General features: G+C 41.2%; 1 protein-coding gene across 1 annotated transcript; it reads left to right on the forward strand.

Moving 5' to 3' along the window:
• Window positions 1-2199: 2199 nt before the first annotated feature.
• ip6k2b (inositol hexakisphosphate kinase 2b) lies at window positions 2200-8173 on the forward strand. The gene is made up of 5 exons (XM_059328462.1): window positions 2200-2969; window positions 5507-5738; window positions 5841-6007; window positions 6155-6330; window positions 6426-8173. Exons 1-5 carry the CDS (start codon window positions 2756-2758, stop codon window positions 7044-7046), a joined length of 1410 nt encoding a protein of 469 aa, XP_059184445.1. The 5' UTR covers window positions 2200-2755; the 3' UTR covers window positions 7047-8173.
• The last annotated feature ends 10539 nt before the right edge of the window (window positions 8174-18712 follow it).

The following is an 18712-nucleotide window of genomic DNA, read 5'->3' on the forward strand; positions in this document are numbered from 1 at the left end:
TATAAATATTTGACCTGAGAACAGTGAGAAGTATTTTTTTTTCACATGGATTTTTAGTATACCATTGAATAATGACTGAAAACATAAGCTTAAGCAACAAAAATATTGTTTCTTTTGCAGTGCAGTTTTTGCCATTAAGTGTAGCAATAGCATATTTAGAAATATAGTACATTTCAGAAATTCAGGTAGCCTATAGGTAGGTAGACCTTCTGGAAACTATAATACTTTATTTTTTTTTTAAAGTAAAACACAATACTTTCAAGTACATTCAGAACACTGGAAACCCTGACTATTAGAAAACATCTCTCTGTTGCTTCAGAGGCCATAACAGACTTTGTTGATTTACCAACAGCTGGTTTAAAAGAATCAAATTAATTTCAGTCCACACTAGCTACCACACTAGCTACCACACTAGCGCTAGCTGCTATATGTTTTGCATTGAGGTGATACTTGAGGCTCGATGTGCTGCGGTGATATGTGAATTCCTTGTTGCATAACTTGCACACAACCTTGCTCTTATCGACGCTTCTATCCATTCATTTTTTGTAACAAAATGTCCCATCATCCACGGGGCCAACCAAAGCGTCTCATCAGCTTCTTCGTTCATGTTCACTGTGGTTTGTTGTTGTCTGAACTCATGAACGCTAGTTGGTGCTCCAGTATAATCGGTCCGCCTGAAACTCATCCAGTGAGAAACGTTCCGCGGTGCAAAAATATGTGCAATTAAAATGCATCAATTTTTTAAACGCGTTCATTTTTGTGTAATTAATTCATCTTAAAGTATATATAACATATTCCAGTCTGTAACACATTAAAAAATGGGCAAAAGCACAACACAACAACACTGATATATGGATATGGATGATACACTGCCAAAACAGGAAAAATATTTAAACAGTGCTTCGCTTTGTTTGTGTTTAGTTTTGCATACTTTAATCGAATGTCTTCAAAAAGTAAAGCAATATGTATCAAGTAACATCACAACCAAAAGAACACTGATCATTGGCAATGACATGTTTTCATCGGTGCAAATTCCAGTTCAACCCTGTACTTAAACGGTCTTCTGATAGGCTACCTATCTATCGTTAACTTGTATATATTGAAGAGGGGAACATCTGCTGCCATGACAACTTTCCAGAGATGTAAATTCCTGCCTCACAGTAGAACAAACTCACGTGCATACACACATGTTTCTTGACATCTGATATGTCTTCAAACCCTAGATGAATAGAGAACTGGATACGGTACAGAAACCAGGAATCCCCTGCAGGTCAAAACGCATTGTCCCAACAGACAGAAAAAAAAGTCTATAAAACTATTGACAAGATACCTGACACTGTAAACAGGGGATGTTACTTTTTCTATAGAATGTGTGCTATATGTGTGTCATGCCAGTTCAACTGTATCATCTACGGGTGGGATCAGGGATAGACAGTGTGCTGAATGACATTCAGAGGCGTTTTTGGCATTTACTTTGCAGTTTCACTTGAATTGTCTTGGAGTAATGCTGAAGTAGGCCTCAAACTTGTGGATGTATTATTCCAAATGCACCAGTATGCATCATGATCACACTAATGCAACCTTATCACTGGTCTGAACACAACCTTATGTTGTGTATTTCCCAAATGATACGTTCTTAGTCTGCAGAGAGTGTTACCAGTCAAACCAGATTCCGATGTTCAATGAAATTACCCCAATCATTTAATAAATAATAATAGTGCAGTGTTTTGGTTTCAGCCTTCACATGGCCTACTTTGCCTTGACTGAGTTGACTGAGATGACATTTACACTCCCAAGTCGGAAACACAGGGATCTTGTCATCCCAGATGATGTGCCCATGGCATTTGTCTGTAAGTTCCTGACATTTTGCGCCGCTGGTGTCAAAACAAAGGCTTTTTCTTAAAGTCCCTCTCAACCATTCAAGATATTTATTCAACACTTACTGTCTGTTTTGATCTACACAGAGCCCCCCCCTCCCCACCGCTGAGGTATGAAAACATAAGAAGAAATAGTGAAAAAGTAAAGCCTTGTGTGCAGTTTCTTGCCCTTTTAAATTCCTTGCAGCAGTTTAGTTATATGAAGAAAAGCTAAAATTCATCCTGCTGCCTGTTTTCAGAGTAACAAGAACGATGTAAGTCGCAAATACATTGAAACAAAATGCCCTCAGTGTAGTGTTTTTGTGTCTAGTATTTTTCCTGTTCTCCCCTCCCCCCTGTTTTCTCCCCTTCCTCTTTGTTTGCTCGATCTGCTTGATCCTCTCCTAGGTGCCTTGTCTCCTCCCAGCGACAGCAGCGGCTCTGTGATTGGCTGCTTTCCGAAGAGAGGCGGGACCTGTTGGTTGCTTCTGCCTGTTTTTCTCGCTGGAGGATCAGCTCTGCCCTCAGTTTCGGTAACAGCCAGAAGACGAAGACGACGGAAACGCATGTCGCTTGTGAACGTTTTAAGTAGCTTTAAAGCTACACAAATAACCTTTTATGACACATACAAACACGGAGATTAACCAGCCAAGCGGAGGAGTTTTATAATTTGTCCTTCGTAAAGGAAAAAAAAGGGGAATAAGGGATTTTGTCGTTGCCTCTGTCCTTCCTGTTCAGCCCTTTGTTTTTCACTGCTGTGCTCGAGCAGGCGACCAGTAGCGCCCCCGCGCGAGCCGACAGAAAAGAGCTCGAGGATAGGGAGCCAAACGAGCGGCCGAGCCTCTTGCCTCCCGAGCGACGTGGGTCCCCCCAGCGCACTTGTCCGATGCGGAGTGAGGATGAGTCCCGCTCTGGAAGCCCTCATGCAGGCGGACGGGACTCCATATCCCGGAAAAGGGGTAATGCTTGAGCCCTTCGTGCACCAGGTGGGAGGTCACTCCTGTGTGCTACGATTTGGGGAACAAACAATATGCAAGCCCCTCATCCCCAGGGAGCACCAGTTCTACAAGAGCCTCCCTCCAGAGATGAGGAAATTCACCCCTCAGTATAAAGGTAAGACCCCCAACCCCAAATCTGCAGAAAGTGTCAAGCTGTGTGATGCTGTATTGGAACTTAAACTCCCCCCTTATTTCTTCTTCCTTATCTTTTTTCCTTTGTGCAATATTGCACTCTTTGCTGCATTTAATGTTAGCCTTAATTGCAAAATATGTATATTTTTAGATCATGAGAATCTGTTATTTTGAATGATTGCAATGGATGGCTGCAAAGGTTCAAAGAACATGGCGTCCAAAACAACACTACAAAATGTATTTTGATATATATATAGATATGCTCCCATTTAAATGGCCACATACTATGACTCGTGTACAGTCTCACAATGGAGCAATTGGCAGGCACAGCAGTCCCTTTACTGGATGTCACACAAATGTTCAGCTGGAGGGGATGAGTTGGAGGTTTCAAGTAGCATCCAGGCTGAGGGCCTGGCAAGGAGGAGCAGCCAGAGGTCTTTCATATGCCATGCCTTGCTTTAAAGGCGGCTTAGGTTTCGAGGTGAGGTAGATTTCCACATGGATAAAAAATAAGTGGGACACCTCTCCAGTGGTGTAATTCACAAGTCACTTGAGGAGATTTCCAGGTCCGTCACAGGCACATGGACACAAATACATTTTCACTTTGGAATATGAAGATTATGTTTCTCTAGTTGGTCCACAGTTTCTCAGTGTTCCACCAACTGACAATGACACCAAGCACATGCTGATACAGACGCCTTAAGGCAGCAGTAAGGCAAATAGACGCGGCTCCTGACTCCTCAGTAATGCAGCGTGGGACTATAAAAAGACCCAGGATGAGGAGTGAGGTTGTGGAGAGTAGATAATAGAGGACATTGGGCCTGTCCGATCATCTGCCTCTTACATCACACAAGTCTTATTATTTTTTTTCTCAGTTTTTTAAAAAGGGCATAGTATTTCCTAGGATCCAATTATTTTTCTTGGATATATAGACATACAATTTTAGAGACTACTTGCAATGGCCTGTAGCCAGAATGAAGGAGAAATTCATACACAAGTGAGGAAAATGCTTTAAAGCTTTGAGACATCAGATAAGTGATTGTTACACTGTCTGTAGTTATTGTAAAGCATTAAGCCTGCATCGACGACCTCAATTCCAAGATACAGATATGAAAGTCAGATTTCACCGCCAGAACTATTGAACCTAATAAATCAATAGTCATTGATAATTATCTGCAACTCTGTAAACCCATGCTGTTATATCATGGCCGATTTATGTTATCGGGTTATAAAGATCTTAATTGATGCACATATTTCATTTAAACCAGAGTGACTCATAAGTTCCCACACTCATTGAGGTGGTGTGATGACACTGCAGCTCTGGGTGGATGGCACAGTCCATAAGGACAGACTGAGGAGGCAGGGCCTCCTGCAGGATGGTGATGTCAGTGCGCATGACATCAGCCAGGCCTCAGGCTGCGGAAGAAAGGTGGATGCTGGGTCCTCAGGCCTGCCATTTAACATGTATAAAACACTCAATTTTAAACATTGGCTCTGTTTGGTCAGGTAAACGGCTATTTATTCTGTTATTCAGTGGCTGTTTTGTAATGTGACTACTTTTATTTGTGCTTATGGATGCAAATTGTATCATATACAACTCAGATGCTGCGTCCATTGTCTCTGCCGCTTTATTTCCTGATTAGTTGGACCGCATCTCGCTCTCGATCAGTTTCAGCCACATCCGGCCTTCCTCTCTGTGGTTTGTCCGTATCAGCAGCTGCAGCTGTGGTGTTTATTCTCAGTGTGACACCTCCCCCACCTCACACAGAGACCTGCGACACACAGGCCTTTTTAGGGACTTCACTAGGGGCAGGGGTGCCTTTCTATTGATCATGTTATAAATTATTATTATTATTGGCATTAAGATACACTGTGTTTTTTGTTTTTGACTTTGTTAAACTGTGGTTGAGCCCATGTAATGAACTGTGATGGCAGACTGAATCATGGTGTAGCACTGATCATCTGTAATGTGGTTGAGCCACCGATCTCTGTTGATTATTTAGCTGTTGCTCATGTATGTTTTTGTATGTGGAAAGAGAGAACTGTACTTCCTTTTCTCATGTCATTGCAGACTGCTTGAATCTCTGTATCATGAGTTACTGTGTGTGTTTCATGTGGATGTTTAGCATTTGCTTAATAAATTCCATGCTCAGTTTGACACATTCAGCCTTGTGTGGTATTTTGTCTCTTGTTTCCTGAATATTGAGTCATATATAAACCGTGTTTGTGGTCTGACATGTTGCTCTTCATATAAAATGCTCTATTTGTTATTTTGCTTTCCACTTCCATCTTTCTCTCACATCTATGGTTTCAACTTCCATGTAAAATATTTGCATGAGGAGATGTGAACATGCAAATGGCGGTATGAATGTGTCAGAATCATTGTGTATTTCAATGTGAATAAAGAGGATTTGGTAAGACATGTTCTCTGTAATTGGGTAAATAATTATCATCATATGATTCAGTTTAGAGTTCAGTACTCATAACCACTCTCTCATGCTCCTTCTCACTTTCCTTCAGGTGTAGTGTCAGTCAGTTTTGAAGAGGATGAGGAAGGGAACCTGTGCCTCATCGCCTACCCCCTCCACAGCGAATCAGGGGATCTGGAAAACAAAGATCCCTCAGCAGACTGTGAGCCCAAGAGCAAGATGCTAAAGTGGAGCAACAAGAAGCAGTCCTCTTTGCTTCTGGAGAATGACAACTACAGCAAAGACAGAGCTCGACACAGCCGTAAAGAAGACAAGATCATCAGGTGAGGATTTCTGTCATAATACTCTCATAAATGACAAGATATTTTACGATTGAGTTCTGTAACACCAAAGCTGACGTTCTTACCATGTTGTCACTTTTACAGTTATAATCGTGACGAGATGCAGCAGCAGCAGCAGGCAGAGGTCCTCTACTTCAGCCTGGAAAAAGGCAACGTGGTGCCACAGATCAAACACAACCCCTGGAGTCTCAAATGCCACCAGCAGCACTTACAGAGGATGAAGGAGAACGCCAAGCACCGAAACCAATACAGTATCCTTTCATGAATGAACAGCCGGTGCTGAGTGTCTCGGTGTGCAGTGAAGTAGACCAATGGGTCCTTGATGTTAATATGAGCACAGATACACTGTCAGTTTATCGGTCTTTTGTCGTAGTGTGATCCTTGACCGCCTTTTACAGAATTTATTCTTTTGGAGAACCTGACATGGCGCTACAAAGTACCATGTGTCTTAGACTTGAAAATGGGAACTCGCCAACATGGGGACGATGCAACTGAGGAGAAGAAAGCCCATCAGATTCGCAAGTGTCAACAGAGCACATCTGCCTCTATTGGAGTTCGACTTTGTGGCATGCAGGTATAGTAAAGATGCAACACAACTCCACTGTATTCATTTTTTTTATTATTTGTTAAAGTGGAGCTGCAGTGCTGATGTTTCTGTTTGATCTGCAGGTGTACCAGTCAGACTCAGGCCAGTTGATGTTCATGAATAAGTACCACGGCCGTAAGCTGACCCTTGCAGGCTTCAAGGAGGCACTCTACCAGTTTTTCCACAACGGGCGTCGCTTGCGGCGAGAGCTGCTGTCCCCAGTGCTGCGCAGACTCCGGGAAATGCAAGCTGCCCTGGAGGCCTGCGAGTCCTACCGCTTTTACTCCAGCTCCCTGCTCATCATCTACGACGGAGACCCTCCCAGGACTCCTTCTAGACCTAGACACCGCGGAGGGGAGGAAGGTGATGAGGATGAGCCATCTGATGAAGACGAGGAGGAGGAGGAAGACGAGGAGGAGGAGGAAGAGGAAGGCGCCTTCGGTTTCCCTCGTTCCTCCTCAGCAGGTGGCAGCGCGAGTGGGGCCGGAGGGAGCAGCAACAGTGGCAGCAGTCGCTCCTCCCACAGCACAGGAGACGTCAGCAGCCCCACGGCCGACGTGCGCATGATTGACTTTGCTCACACCACCTGTCGGCACTTTGGAGAGGACAGCGTGGTGCATGAAGGCCAGGACAGTGGTTTCATTTTTGGCCTCCAGAACCTGATCACCATCATCTCCGAGCTGGAGGATCACAGTACTGACTGAACATGGGCTGGAGCCAATGTGGTCTAAATTTCAAGCATGGGAAGAGCTCACTGAGCTGAAACCCTGCTACTCCATGGTGCGTTACCCTCACGCCTACATGGGGGTCTGCCCCTCCTGTGCTTGGAGGGGACGTCAGACACCTCGGGGTCAGGGGAGAGTCTGCGTGGTCGTTCCTGCGCTCTCCCCAGAGGACAGGGCTGCCTGTGCCCTTACTTGCACTTTTCTCTTTCTGGGACTGCTCCTTTTCTTTGTAATACATGGTAGGAGAAATGTTGTATGAGACGGCGGTCTCACAGCAAACACAGGGACTCCTGTAGCATCCTAGGACCCTCCCTCCCCCTCTCCTCCTCTGGTACAGACGAGTTTCTTTATTGTTAAGTTCTCTCTGAGAGAGAAAGAGCGAGGCAGAAATAATTGAAGCTCAAGTGTAGTTCTAGGAGCCTGACGTGGTGCTTTACCTGTGATATGAAATACATTTTTGTTTTGTTTTTTGGATGAAGTTTGTCCCCCACAGCACAGCACATTATTAGTGGGGATGTTGACTGTACAAGCTGACCTTGGCTGGCTGGGTCAGCAGTCTTGTAGCAATTGACAAATTAAGCTTCTAAGAAGGACATTTTGTGGTTATTTTTCGGTGTCTCTCAAGACCCTCGCAACAAACCTGTTTCGTGTGTCCACCGGGCACTCGGATTTACACTTTTTGGTGGAAGAACAAGATTATTTAGGTTTATTTAGAAGAAGGGATTTGCCTTTTTTCAACAGTTGCTCTCCCCTGTACTTTTTGCCTATAAACAAAAGACTTTTTAAAAGGGTAATATCCTTGTTTTGTCACTGTCTCTGTTTTCGTCTGATTTTTTTCCTCTTCATTCCTGAAACTTTGACTAAACAAAGAGAATATATTGATTAAAAACACTAGCTACAAAGACTATATAGAGACTATTTATTTGAAAGGATTGTTTAAAAACTAAAAAAAAAAAAATGGAAACAGCTACATTCCATATTACCACTTTATCTGTTCTGATACCGACTTTGATTTATTTTATTATTGCAAGAGCTGATGCTTCTCTTGTGTACCTGTGTGTTAACAGTGTCTTGAAAAATAAAGGCATTCATTTGTGGTAAAAATCTACTGTCTATAATGTTTTCTTTTACACTGTGTAGTGTCTGTAAATAATGTGCATTCACTGGACAGGAAGTAGTGAAGTGGGAAAAGAGAAATGAAATGCGAGCAGGATGCTGACACCCGATCAACGAAAGCAGCTGGAGAGTTGCTGAAACAAAAGGAAGCAAAGCTGTGGGTGACTCATGTTTTCCACAGCCTTTGTGCTGAATTCTATAGAAACGTTGACATTTACCATGACCTTGTCATTATTCACCTTACACAGTACAACTAGGAAGAACACTGTATTGCAAGCCAAAATGTTCCATCTCTCCCATAACACCTTCCATTCAGTCTGCAAAGGACAATTTTAGTGCTGACATTTATTAAGGACTCTCTAGAGCTAAAATCATGTTCTCTGCTCAATTTATACATATCTAACAAAGTCGGTGTATGAAAGTGTTCGGATTGTTTATTTTCAGACAGGAACACAATCGTCATAGATGGGCGGCTGTGGCTCAGTTGGTAGAGCGGCTTGTCCCCCAACTGAAGGTTCTCTGACCATGGCAGCCTACATGTCGAAGTATCCTTGTGCAAGAAGCTGAACCCCAAATTTCTCCTGATGCTGCGTTCATCGGTGTGTGAATGAATTCCCAATGGTGGCAGGTGGCACCGTTTAGGGTAGCGTCTGCCACCAGTATGAATGTGTGTGTGAAAGGATGAATGAGCACAGTCTGTAAAGTCTAAAGCGATTTGAGTGGTCACAAAGCGACTAGAAAAGCGATATGTAAGTGCAGGTCCATTTACCATTTAACCATTTATTGTGGCAAATGGAAATACAATCAGACTTGGTGCTGATGGTCCATTACAGATTGCTCCTGGATTTACCAAGCAGCAATGCTAAGCCAAAACAGGGAGCACAATGCAGAAAACCCTCTAGTGGGGCCTTTAACAAGACAATGAACCCATTTTTAAGTTTTATTTTGAGCCATTAGGACTAGAAAGGTGGAAGCAGCAATGGTGTTGTTGCAAGTACTAGTACACTGTCACAATACTCCACTATAAGAAAAAGTCCATCCAACGTTACGAAATGTTGAGAATAAAGTTAACTTTTTGAGTAGACTGCGAGCTACGACCTGATTTTCCTCAGTATGTCTAATATATGTCTAAAATATTCACATGAATCACATAAAAGCAGATTTTCCCAAAACAATAGTTGTAATCTCTTTTCTAGCTGATTCAAAAGGGTTTTTAGTTTATTTGGCATAAGAAGTAGTCTCTCATAAAGAGACATTTCAACTATCAGTATAACAAACATAAAAGGTATCATATACATTGTTTTCACTGGACAGAAAGGAGATGAAAAACTAATCTGAAAAGTGGCTAAAGCTGTCAGTGGAGCAAAAAGTACAATATGTGAGATGTAGTGGTGTAGAAGTACAAAGTAGCAATGGAAAATGGAAAATTCAAGCACCTCAAATGTGTACAGTGCTTGATGAAATGTACTTAGTTACATTGCTGAAAATAATGTTTGGAAAAAGTGATTCAAGCATCTGATCTCTATCATAGATGACTGCTAATTGTGTATTTAGTTTTGATCAACTAGAGTGTGAACGGCTCATGATCAGGCCACCTGTGAATCATCTTTAGACCAGTGTTTGTAATACAAAAGGATGACTATATGCACAATGGGGAGAGGAAAAGGTTCGTGTTGCTTTTAGATCAGATTAGAACACGTTTTTTTTATGTAATAAGATGCAATCTGAAACTCAAGCACCAAAATGAAGACAAAACCACTGTGTGGGCTGAGGTTGGTGGACGAGATCCAAAGTCTTATGTCAGTGACATTTGACACAGTTATGGTTGAATGTTTCTAAAGCAACCTAAAAAAAAATCTGTTCTGAGACCTAGTAATAAAGGGACAGTTCACCCCAAAATTAAGAAATGCTCAAATCTTTAGTGCTATTACCAATCTAGATTGTTCTGGTTTAAGTTGCTGACTGTTGGAGATATCAGCCATAGAGATATTGTACCTTCTCTTTAATAGAATGGAACCAGATTGTACTTCACTTGTGGTGCACAAACACAAAGCCCCAAATAATACAGTTGATAAACTCAAAAGCAATGTCTCTTTCCAGACCTTGACACAGATCGTGGTGTGAGCAGTTTGATGTAGAAACTATTTTGTTTCTAGTATAGAATGAAAACATTTATAATACTTTTAATATTTACAGGCTCATTTACTGTAACATTACTTAACACTGACCGGAGTTTCTATGTGGTAACAGGGAGTTCAAATGAGTTTAGTAGGCAAAACATCAGGTGTGTTATGTTGTTTGCTTCCTCTGTTTGTATTTTACATAATTTAGACTAAATCCAACCACAGGAAGGTCTCTGACAGGAGAACAGGCTTTGCTCATTCAGGACTTTTCCTTTGTTTGCACAAAAATGCCCAAGACAGCGTAAATACAGAGATTGAAAACCTCACTTTGCATGCGTCATCATAGCTACAGAGTTCATTATTAAGCAGTTTAGTTGAGGTTTTTGGCCTTGTTGCCATTTAGCGGCGACATCGGTGACTGATCTGCACTAAAGATTATAAACTTTGAACATGAAAAACTTCCAGATGTAACCCTAAGCAGGAAGCATTGCAATGTGTTAGCCTGCAGCCACATGCACAAACAGCTCCAAAGCCATGACCTCAGTTGACCCTTATTTGTTTAACCTCTTACAGTTCTGACATCCAGCCGGGACGGCTTTTTTTTTTCAGAGGCTGTAGCTAACTACACTATAATGCCATGTCATGATATCTGGTCATAGAAGGGATTAAGTAATGCTCCAAAATTAGGGTAAATTTGAATGGGGTAACAATTACATGGCCATTTCCCTTCAGGGAAGCTTCAGGTTCTTAGCTTTCAAATGTATACTTTTCTGTGGCAACTACTGTTGACCTGCTATCTCCCCCTAAAGATCCTTTGTCCTCCAGCTCTACCCCTCTTAATAAAATGGTAAGTTAGCATACTGTATTAACCCCCTTTAGGGAAAATTATTCAAACTAATGAGCTTGCCAACAGCGGAAAACACCCTGAGCTAAGGAGGGAAACACGGAAATACTGGCTGTGTGGATAGTATGCTTAGAATGCTGCGTCACTTTTCAGCAACCTGGTGCACCTGGTTGACATGAAGGGTGGAGACAGTGGTGACAGAAGAGTATGTTTATAAAGGCAAGGTGATGTTGTAGATACAGAAGCAGATTCCTGTTCTGAACCCTGAATAATTGCATTATGTGTGAAACGGGTGGAGTAATGTATGCTTGTGCACGCACATTGAGACTTATTTGTCCAAACAGGATACACTGGTCTGAGTAATGATGCCCAGTAAATAAACTGCAGACCCTCAGGTGCATCACGCAGAACTCTGCTGCCACAACCACGAACCATCTTCATCACATCCACTGTTCACTTAGCTGGAACAGACTGATTCAGAGCCTTCAGATGACCTACATACCCATGCTTTGTCTGCAAGATTCAGTCAAAGGATTATTCATGCGTATATCTCCCCACAAACAAAATGCATGACCAAACAGCTAGACATGTGTGCATCCTATCTGGTTTTTCAGCCTAAATGGATTAAGCCATATCACATCCAGTACTGCTGCACAAGTTTCTTCTTTTGACACATGTGAAGCTATATGTCTCTCATTCGCCGATCTGTCGGTCTGTTCAGGAAGTCAGGGGGTCCGGTGCAGTGACCGTGATCAAAGGAAAGCAGACGGGCAGTTCAGCAGATGATAGCACGAAATGAGAGGGATTATCATTTCCCCTTTTTAGATCTAAAAATAGCGGGACCCTCTCTGCAACTGCTGCATGCATCAAAATAGATTTAACTGTTTTCCTCCTACATGGCATAGCTCTTGTGGTTTTATTAATGATGAAACCCCAAAATATATTTGATTTAGGAAAGAAAACTCTGTCTTGTGTATGTTGAGACAGTTCATCACTTGATTTGCTTATTTTTGTTGTTTTTGGCTCATTTGTCTGCATTGTGTCTGTGTTGTGTGCATGTGAGTCTGCTGGTGTGGGACATAGACAGTTGCCTTGGTGACTGAACTGACTTTTGTAACAGTGATACATTGCCATGGCAATAGCACCGGTATTTTTAGCATTTCTGCACCACAAAATGCAGGGGTGGCTTGGCCTCATTGCTCATATAAAATAACCTAAATAAATCACACCCACATAGTCGCACATTGAACAGAATTTAAATTGCTGCAAAATAATTGAAATAAGAATGTTTCCTTTTGTTATTGTTGGATTAGAAGGGCTTGCTTGATTTCAAAATCTTGCAAGAAGACGTCAGTTAGCAGAGTGTTCTCACAGGTTTACTAGAAGTGTTAACAAACTGAATGTTATTGGATCAAAGCAGTGGTTTTGCAATGTACTAAAAGAACTAGTAAAACCTGATTGACCCCGATAACACACTGGAAAGTGTGAGATATGATGTAAGAGCTGGTGCGATTAATCCTACTCTAATGATAAGGCATGAATGCAACGTGGAAGCACACACACAGCTGTTTGTGTGCGTGCGTGCGTGCGTGCGTGCGTGCATTTGTGCGTGCGTGCATTTGTGCGTGCGTGTGTGCGCGCACGCATTTGCTGCACAGAGGCCTGTAGTGAAACATGGTATGACAGACGTCACAGATCAAAGTTTATGGAATGTCTTATCTTCAGTCTGGCAGCCGGGTCGTCTCGGCCTGATGGCTTTAAAAGGTAGCGGACATGTAGCAGACATGATGTTGTGCTGCAAAAGGGAAGCTGCTTCTCTGTGAAGAAAACCCCACTGAAACAGGATGTAAAAAAAACAAACACAAAAAACACATTTGAATCTGCAGTACAGCACGTGCACTCTCACTTACCCTGCAGCAACAACAGAGAAGTGAATGTGGTCTTTAAATAACCCAGACAGGAACAAAGACACACAAGGAGGTATGAGTTATCACTGCTCTATGTACCAAACTCATAGTTTGAAAATATATGAGCTTTCAAGAAGTAAAGCTGAAATATGGTCAGGAAAAAGAAGATTTTTCAGGTATTTACAAGACTATTTTATGTAATTGCTCAAGACTGATCCCAACGTACAGTCATAAAAAAAAATTATTAGACCACTTTTTTTTACATGGTTTTCTTGATAATAACCAAAATCATTATCAAGAAAAGTATGGAAAATGGCTAGATATCAGCTCTTAAATTAAACTCTTATGAGCTATTTTTGTTGTTATCATTATATTTGTCCAAACAAATGTACCTTTAGTTGTACCAGGCCTTAAAATGAAGAAGAAATTGAAGAAAACAAGGGTGGTCTAATAATGTTTTCCATGAGTGTAGATACGAATGGTTTAATTTTAGTTCAAATGAGTAGTTTACAAAATGTGTATAACACAGTGTAGTGGAGTAACCTAAAGTCTTTCTGGAACTAATTACAGCCACAAAAGTCACTATGGGATATGTCATTCCAAGCAACTGTGTTGTGATATAACTAGGGAACATTACAGTAAAGAGGTCAGCAAAGACGAGACAGATACTACTTGCAAAAAGTGTCTCAAGACGTTTATTCAGTGAGAAACTTACCTACTCAGTGACAGGAAATGTGGACAAGAAGCCAAACAACAACAACAATTTAAATGTGCAATAACTGTAAAAGTGAACGTGTGCATGTATATATAGGTAACGACCACACATCACATGTCATATGTTCAAAGACTATGGTGTCACAGCGTATTATGCAACTGGCCTTGAACTCTGGTCAACAGAACGATCAGATAACGATGCATGGCCACCAGGAGGAATAAGATCACGAACTGTTGATCAGAGCAGAATTTATGATACTGTAGACCTGAACACACAGTGCTATGATACTGTGCCCTGTGCTAGATAGATAGATAGATAGATAGATAGATAGATAGATAGATAGATAGATAGATAGATAGATAGATAGATAGATAGATAGATAGATAGATAGATAGATAGATAGATAGATAGATAGATAGATAGATAGATAGATAGTAGACATACAGACAGACAGTATATCTCACTCTGAGCCCCATGTGAATGACATCAAGGAGTCATGAATGTTTAAGTTACACAGAGATGCCAGTTTTCTTTGGAACAGGACCAAATGTGAGCTGGGATTACATAACTTTTCATTGGTGTCATTTTTTTGTCTCATTTCTCAACAGCTGCCATCAGGGGTTGTCTCAGGTCAAAACGTATTTATATCACCAAATCCACAAAAGTCTGTTGTCACGGAGTCATTTTCACATATTTGGACAGGTTGACCCAAATCATGCCAAGGAAATGTCCAACACAGGAAATAAGAGCCCTCTCACTGTTGAGGCCAAGCATTGAGGCCTATACAGACACACATACACTATCTAAAGTGATGAATGTTAAATAAATGCTTTTTCGAAATAAAATATAAGAAAGAGTATTTCCATTTTATGTAACTTTATACTTCTACCTCACTATATTTTGGAGTCAAATATTGTACTTTTTATTAGCCAAGAGCTTTAGTTTCACGTCAAGATTTAACATAAAAACATAATAAATTTAAAGTGATTAGACTTTTTTTTTTTTTATTAAACAACATAACAGTATATAAAGTAGTTTATATGAGCCCTATCTTGTGAAATTAAAGTGCTGCTAACATAAATGCATCAATAATGATAATCCAATAATATATTTGGAATATATAAAACAGTCTGAGTGGGTCCATTCTGCATAACAAGTACTTTTACTTTTTTATACTTTAAGTACATTTTGATGCTGATACTTTTGTACTTTTACTTAAGTAAGTTTTAGATGCAGGACTTTTATTTTAAGTAGAGTAATTTCACAGTGTAGTAAAATAAATAGTACTTTAACTTAAGTAAGGGATCTGAATACTTCTTCCACCACTCGTATCATGCATGGATGGAAGCACCTTTGTTTGTTGTTTCTCCACTAAATTATACCTGTCTTCCCCCCTTAATTAGTCACCTGTTTGCTTGTTCTAATTGGTAGTGAAATAGGCAGTTAGATGCAATAAATAGTAAATATTTAAGTTAGTCAACATTAGGACAGAGAGGCTGTGAGAAGTACCTCGAGGAAAAGGAATGTGATGTGTGTGAAGTTGACATCTCACGCTAGCTTTGAGCCTGACTTTGGCAGCTGTCTAAGTCATACAAGGAAACATACACAGTCGAGACAATATTTTTATGAGCCCTTAATATGCGTGAGCATGTGAGCTCCCTCTCGGCTAGTCAAACCACCCAACAAGATGTGGAAAGATATTTGTACCCACATTACGGCACGCACACACATTCATTCTCCCTGCAGCAACCACAGCAAAGTGTATGAGTACACGTGCTTAAAATAACCCAGACAGGACAAGACAGCCAGAGAGCACTATGAGTGTACGCTTCGTAGTCCAGAATAATCTGGATTAAGCCTGGTGACTGCAGTCCAGTTTAGGCCGGTTAACTCTTGCAGGGTTATGTTGTGGCTTCTCATCATGTTCTGTGGGATTGTTTCAGTTCTCTGCTTTTTACAGTAAAACACGGCTGTGTTAATCCTCCTCACATACATTTTCCACTTTATACATGTCGTGACACCCACTAGACTCTTTGGTGAGTTAATTGCAGTGCCCGTAGATGGATTATAATGAGTGAGTGTGTCTGCATGTGGGTGGAGGAGGTGTAGGCAGGATGTGCCAATGAAAAGACCTCTCTCTGTCGCTGGATAGCTTTTAATTACTGTAATAAAGATTGTAGCCGAGAACACTGACAATTGTTTCATGTCATGTTGGCTCGTTTGTTTCACTTAAAGGAATTCTTCAGCCGGTTATTCAACTGTTAAAAGACAAAGAAGTCTTCTTCATTGTGTGTTGTATTGTCTCGATAAATGGTGCAGATGGTTCAAGGATTCTGTCCATGTCTAGTTGGACACTTGTGTTGGTTAATCTGTATTTATTCAAGTTCTACATCACTTACATTAATCTGCCTCATATTCTAAGCACCTGTGTTAGTATCTCTGAACAACTGGTTATTTTACACACTTTTCAAATCATTTTATGAATACAAATCTCTGCTGGGGTCGTTTGGATGTCACAATTGTGTTTACGTTAAGAGCATAGATGTCAGGGAACCTTTAAACAGGTTACATAAGACAGAACATCGACGCCACACTGAGGGCAGCTGTGAGAGTGAGATTAGCAGGACGACAAAAGCAAAAACAGCAAACACCTCCCCCTTTGCTCCATTGGGATTTAAAGGTACTATTATTTACAAAGCTGTATCTCCATTTAGACATCAAACGTCATTTTCTTCTGTATCTCGCTCCCTCCTTTCCTGTCTTTCTGTAAACTGAGCAGGAGTTAAGGTAGAGGGAACAGGGACATCTGTGTTATCCATGCTGTTAGTGTAGCTCTCAGGGTATTAATGTCTCACTTTGGTCCAGGCTTTGATATCTAAACAACTATAAGATGGATTGCAGTGGAACTTTGTCCAGGCATTCATGATTTCCAGATTATATATATCCTACTGATTTGGGTGATCCACGGAATATTCCTCTAGCGCCACCAGCAGGTTGACATTGGTGTTTTTAAGTGACACATTTCAACCACCATTTAAAGGATTTAGAGAGGCCCCTTGGGATCGAGAGGCAGCCATCTAGGTCTGAACAGTGCAGCCAATGCATTAAATCTGCATTTGTTATAATGTCCAAATGAGGGTGACTCCAGTGGTTGCAAAAAGAAATATGATTTTATAGAGATTTTCTATGAGAAAATTACCCTATTTTTCACTTGATATGTATATATATATATATATATATATATATATATATATCCTCAGTAAACATTAACCTTATGTGTTTATGGTCTCAATCATTCCTTTCATGTCTTCTTAAATACAGCAATATGTTCATTTAGTAAAATTATGGTCCTTTTTAAATAAATCATAAAGCAGGGTATGCTTTAGGGCGGAGCTACCTTATGATTGACAAGTTGCTCACGGCTACCTGTGCGTTTTCTTTCACGGTGAGTTTTCAGTTCACAAAAATTACTTGTAACATTTTGGTCACCTAAAAATGTCTTCTTCTGCATTCAGTTGCCCTTGCCTGTTTATTTTGAATTAAAGATGCGGTTTGCTAAACACGTTAGCAAGCTAGTAATTTCTGGCTCCAAAAAACCAAATGGCGGCTGTAATGCCAAACTCAAGGCTTCAAAACTGTTTGTCTGGAAACCAATGGGTAACATCATGGTGGCTACATCCACTTCTTTTATATGCTCTAAGATGTGCCTTGTGTTCTGTGCTAATTAGCAAATGTGAGCATGCTAACATGCTAAGTTAAGACTGAGAACATGGTGAGAACATTGCACCTGTTTAACACAGCGTGCAAACAGTGCCACTGTAAGCATGTTACGTAAGATGATGACCAGTGTGCCTGAATGAAGCCTCACAGAACCTGTAGTAAAGCAATTTAAATGTAATGGTTTGGATATAAATGACAGCTACTTTATATAGATCAGATTCCCAGCTTTGTACTATGTAAAGCTGAAGAGCCAATGTTCTCCATTAACCCTCTACAGCCATGTGAGAAGATATCTGCTGGGAGGAGCTAGGGGTAGATGTAGATGTTTGTCTGTAGATGTTTATGTAACCTGGTGCATGAGGTCGAGGACACAATGTTCTTCTGTCTGCCTGATCACAATTAAATCCACCAGTTAAAACCCTTGACCTAAACCCCTGACCTCTTGTACAGCATATATACTGCATGCATGTTGTGGTGGAGGATCAGTGGGACGCCAAGAGATCAGAGCAGCTGTTGACCAGCGAGATGACCCGCTGAATCAGAGCGGTGAAGCTGCTCAGACATCAGAGCGTATAGTCTTGGTCAACAACAGTGAATGTAAATAATCCACCATCCAGTCATTAAAGGACTTATAAGAGGAGGGACAGACACAGATGTAAAGCCAGAGAGGTTGAAACACGTTCCTCTTGACTGACTGGAGTTTTTTCCCAGAGTGGCAGCAGACAGGCAACAGGAGAAGCAGGATAAGACAGCTGAGCGGGAGTGACTCACTCGGCTACGTCTCATGGTGATCTTGTGACTCTTTACTCCCACTCTTGTGCTGATGCCTCCACTGTTCCCCCTCCCCTCCAAGAACCTCATGGACAAACCAGAGAGGTAGCAGAGAACATAGTACAGTCCTGGCACTGTAAACATCACATTGTGGCCTTTCCAAAACACCTGACGCCTGCTTTCCCCTCCCTGGAATCGCCCTGACTCATCTAACAGCATGTTCATCAGTTTTACACACACACACTGTAAATGTGAAGTCAACTCATCAAACACACAAAACTTTTCAAATGAGAGGTGAATGTGGGTCTTTTGATCTTAATATTGGGAACAGAGGGGGACTGTGTGTGGTGAGTGACCTGGTTTCATTGTTAACTGGTGTACAGAAAATGAGAGTGAAACTTTTGCATAAGAGGAGGGTGAACTCTCCGGGACAAAACAAAGAATGAGAT

This window comes from Centropristis striata, chromosome 3, assembly GCF_030273125.1.
Source record: "Centropristis striata isolate RG_2023a ecotype Rhode Island chromosome 3, C.striata_1.0, whole genome shotgun sequence".
Lineage (NCBI taxonomy): Eukaryota > Metazoa > Chordata > Actinopteri > Perciformes > Serranidae > Centropristis > Centropristis striata.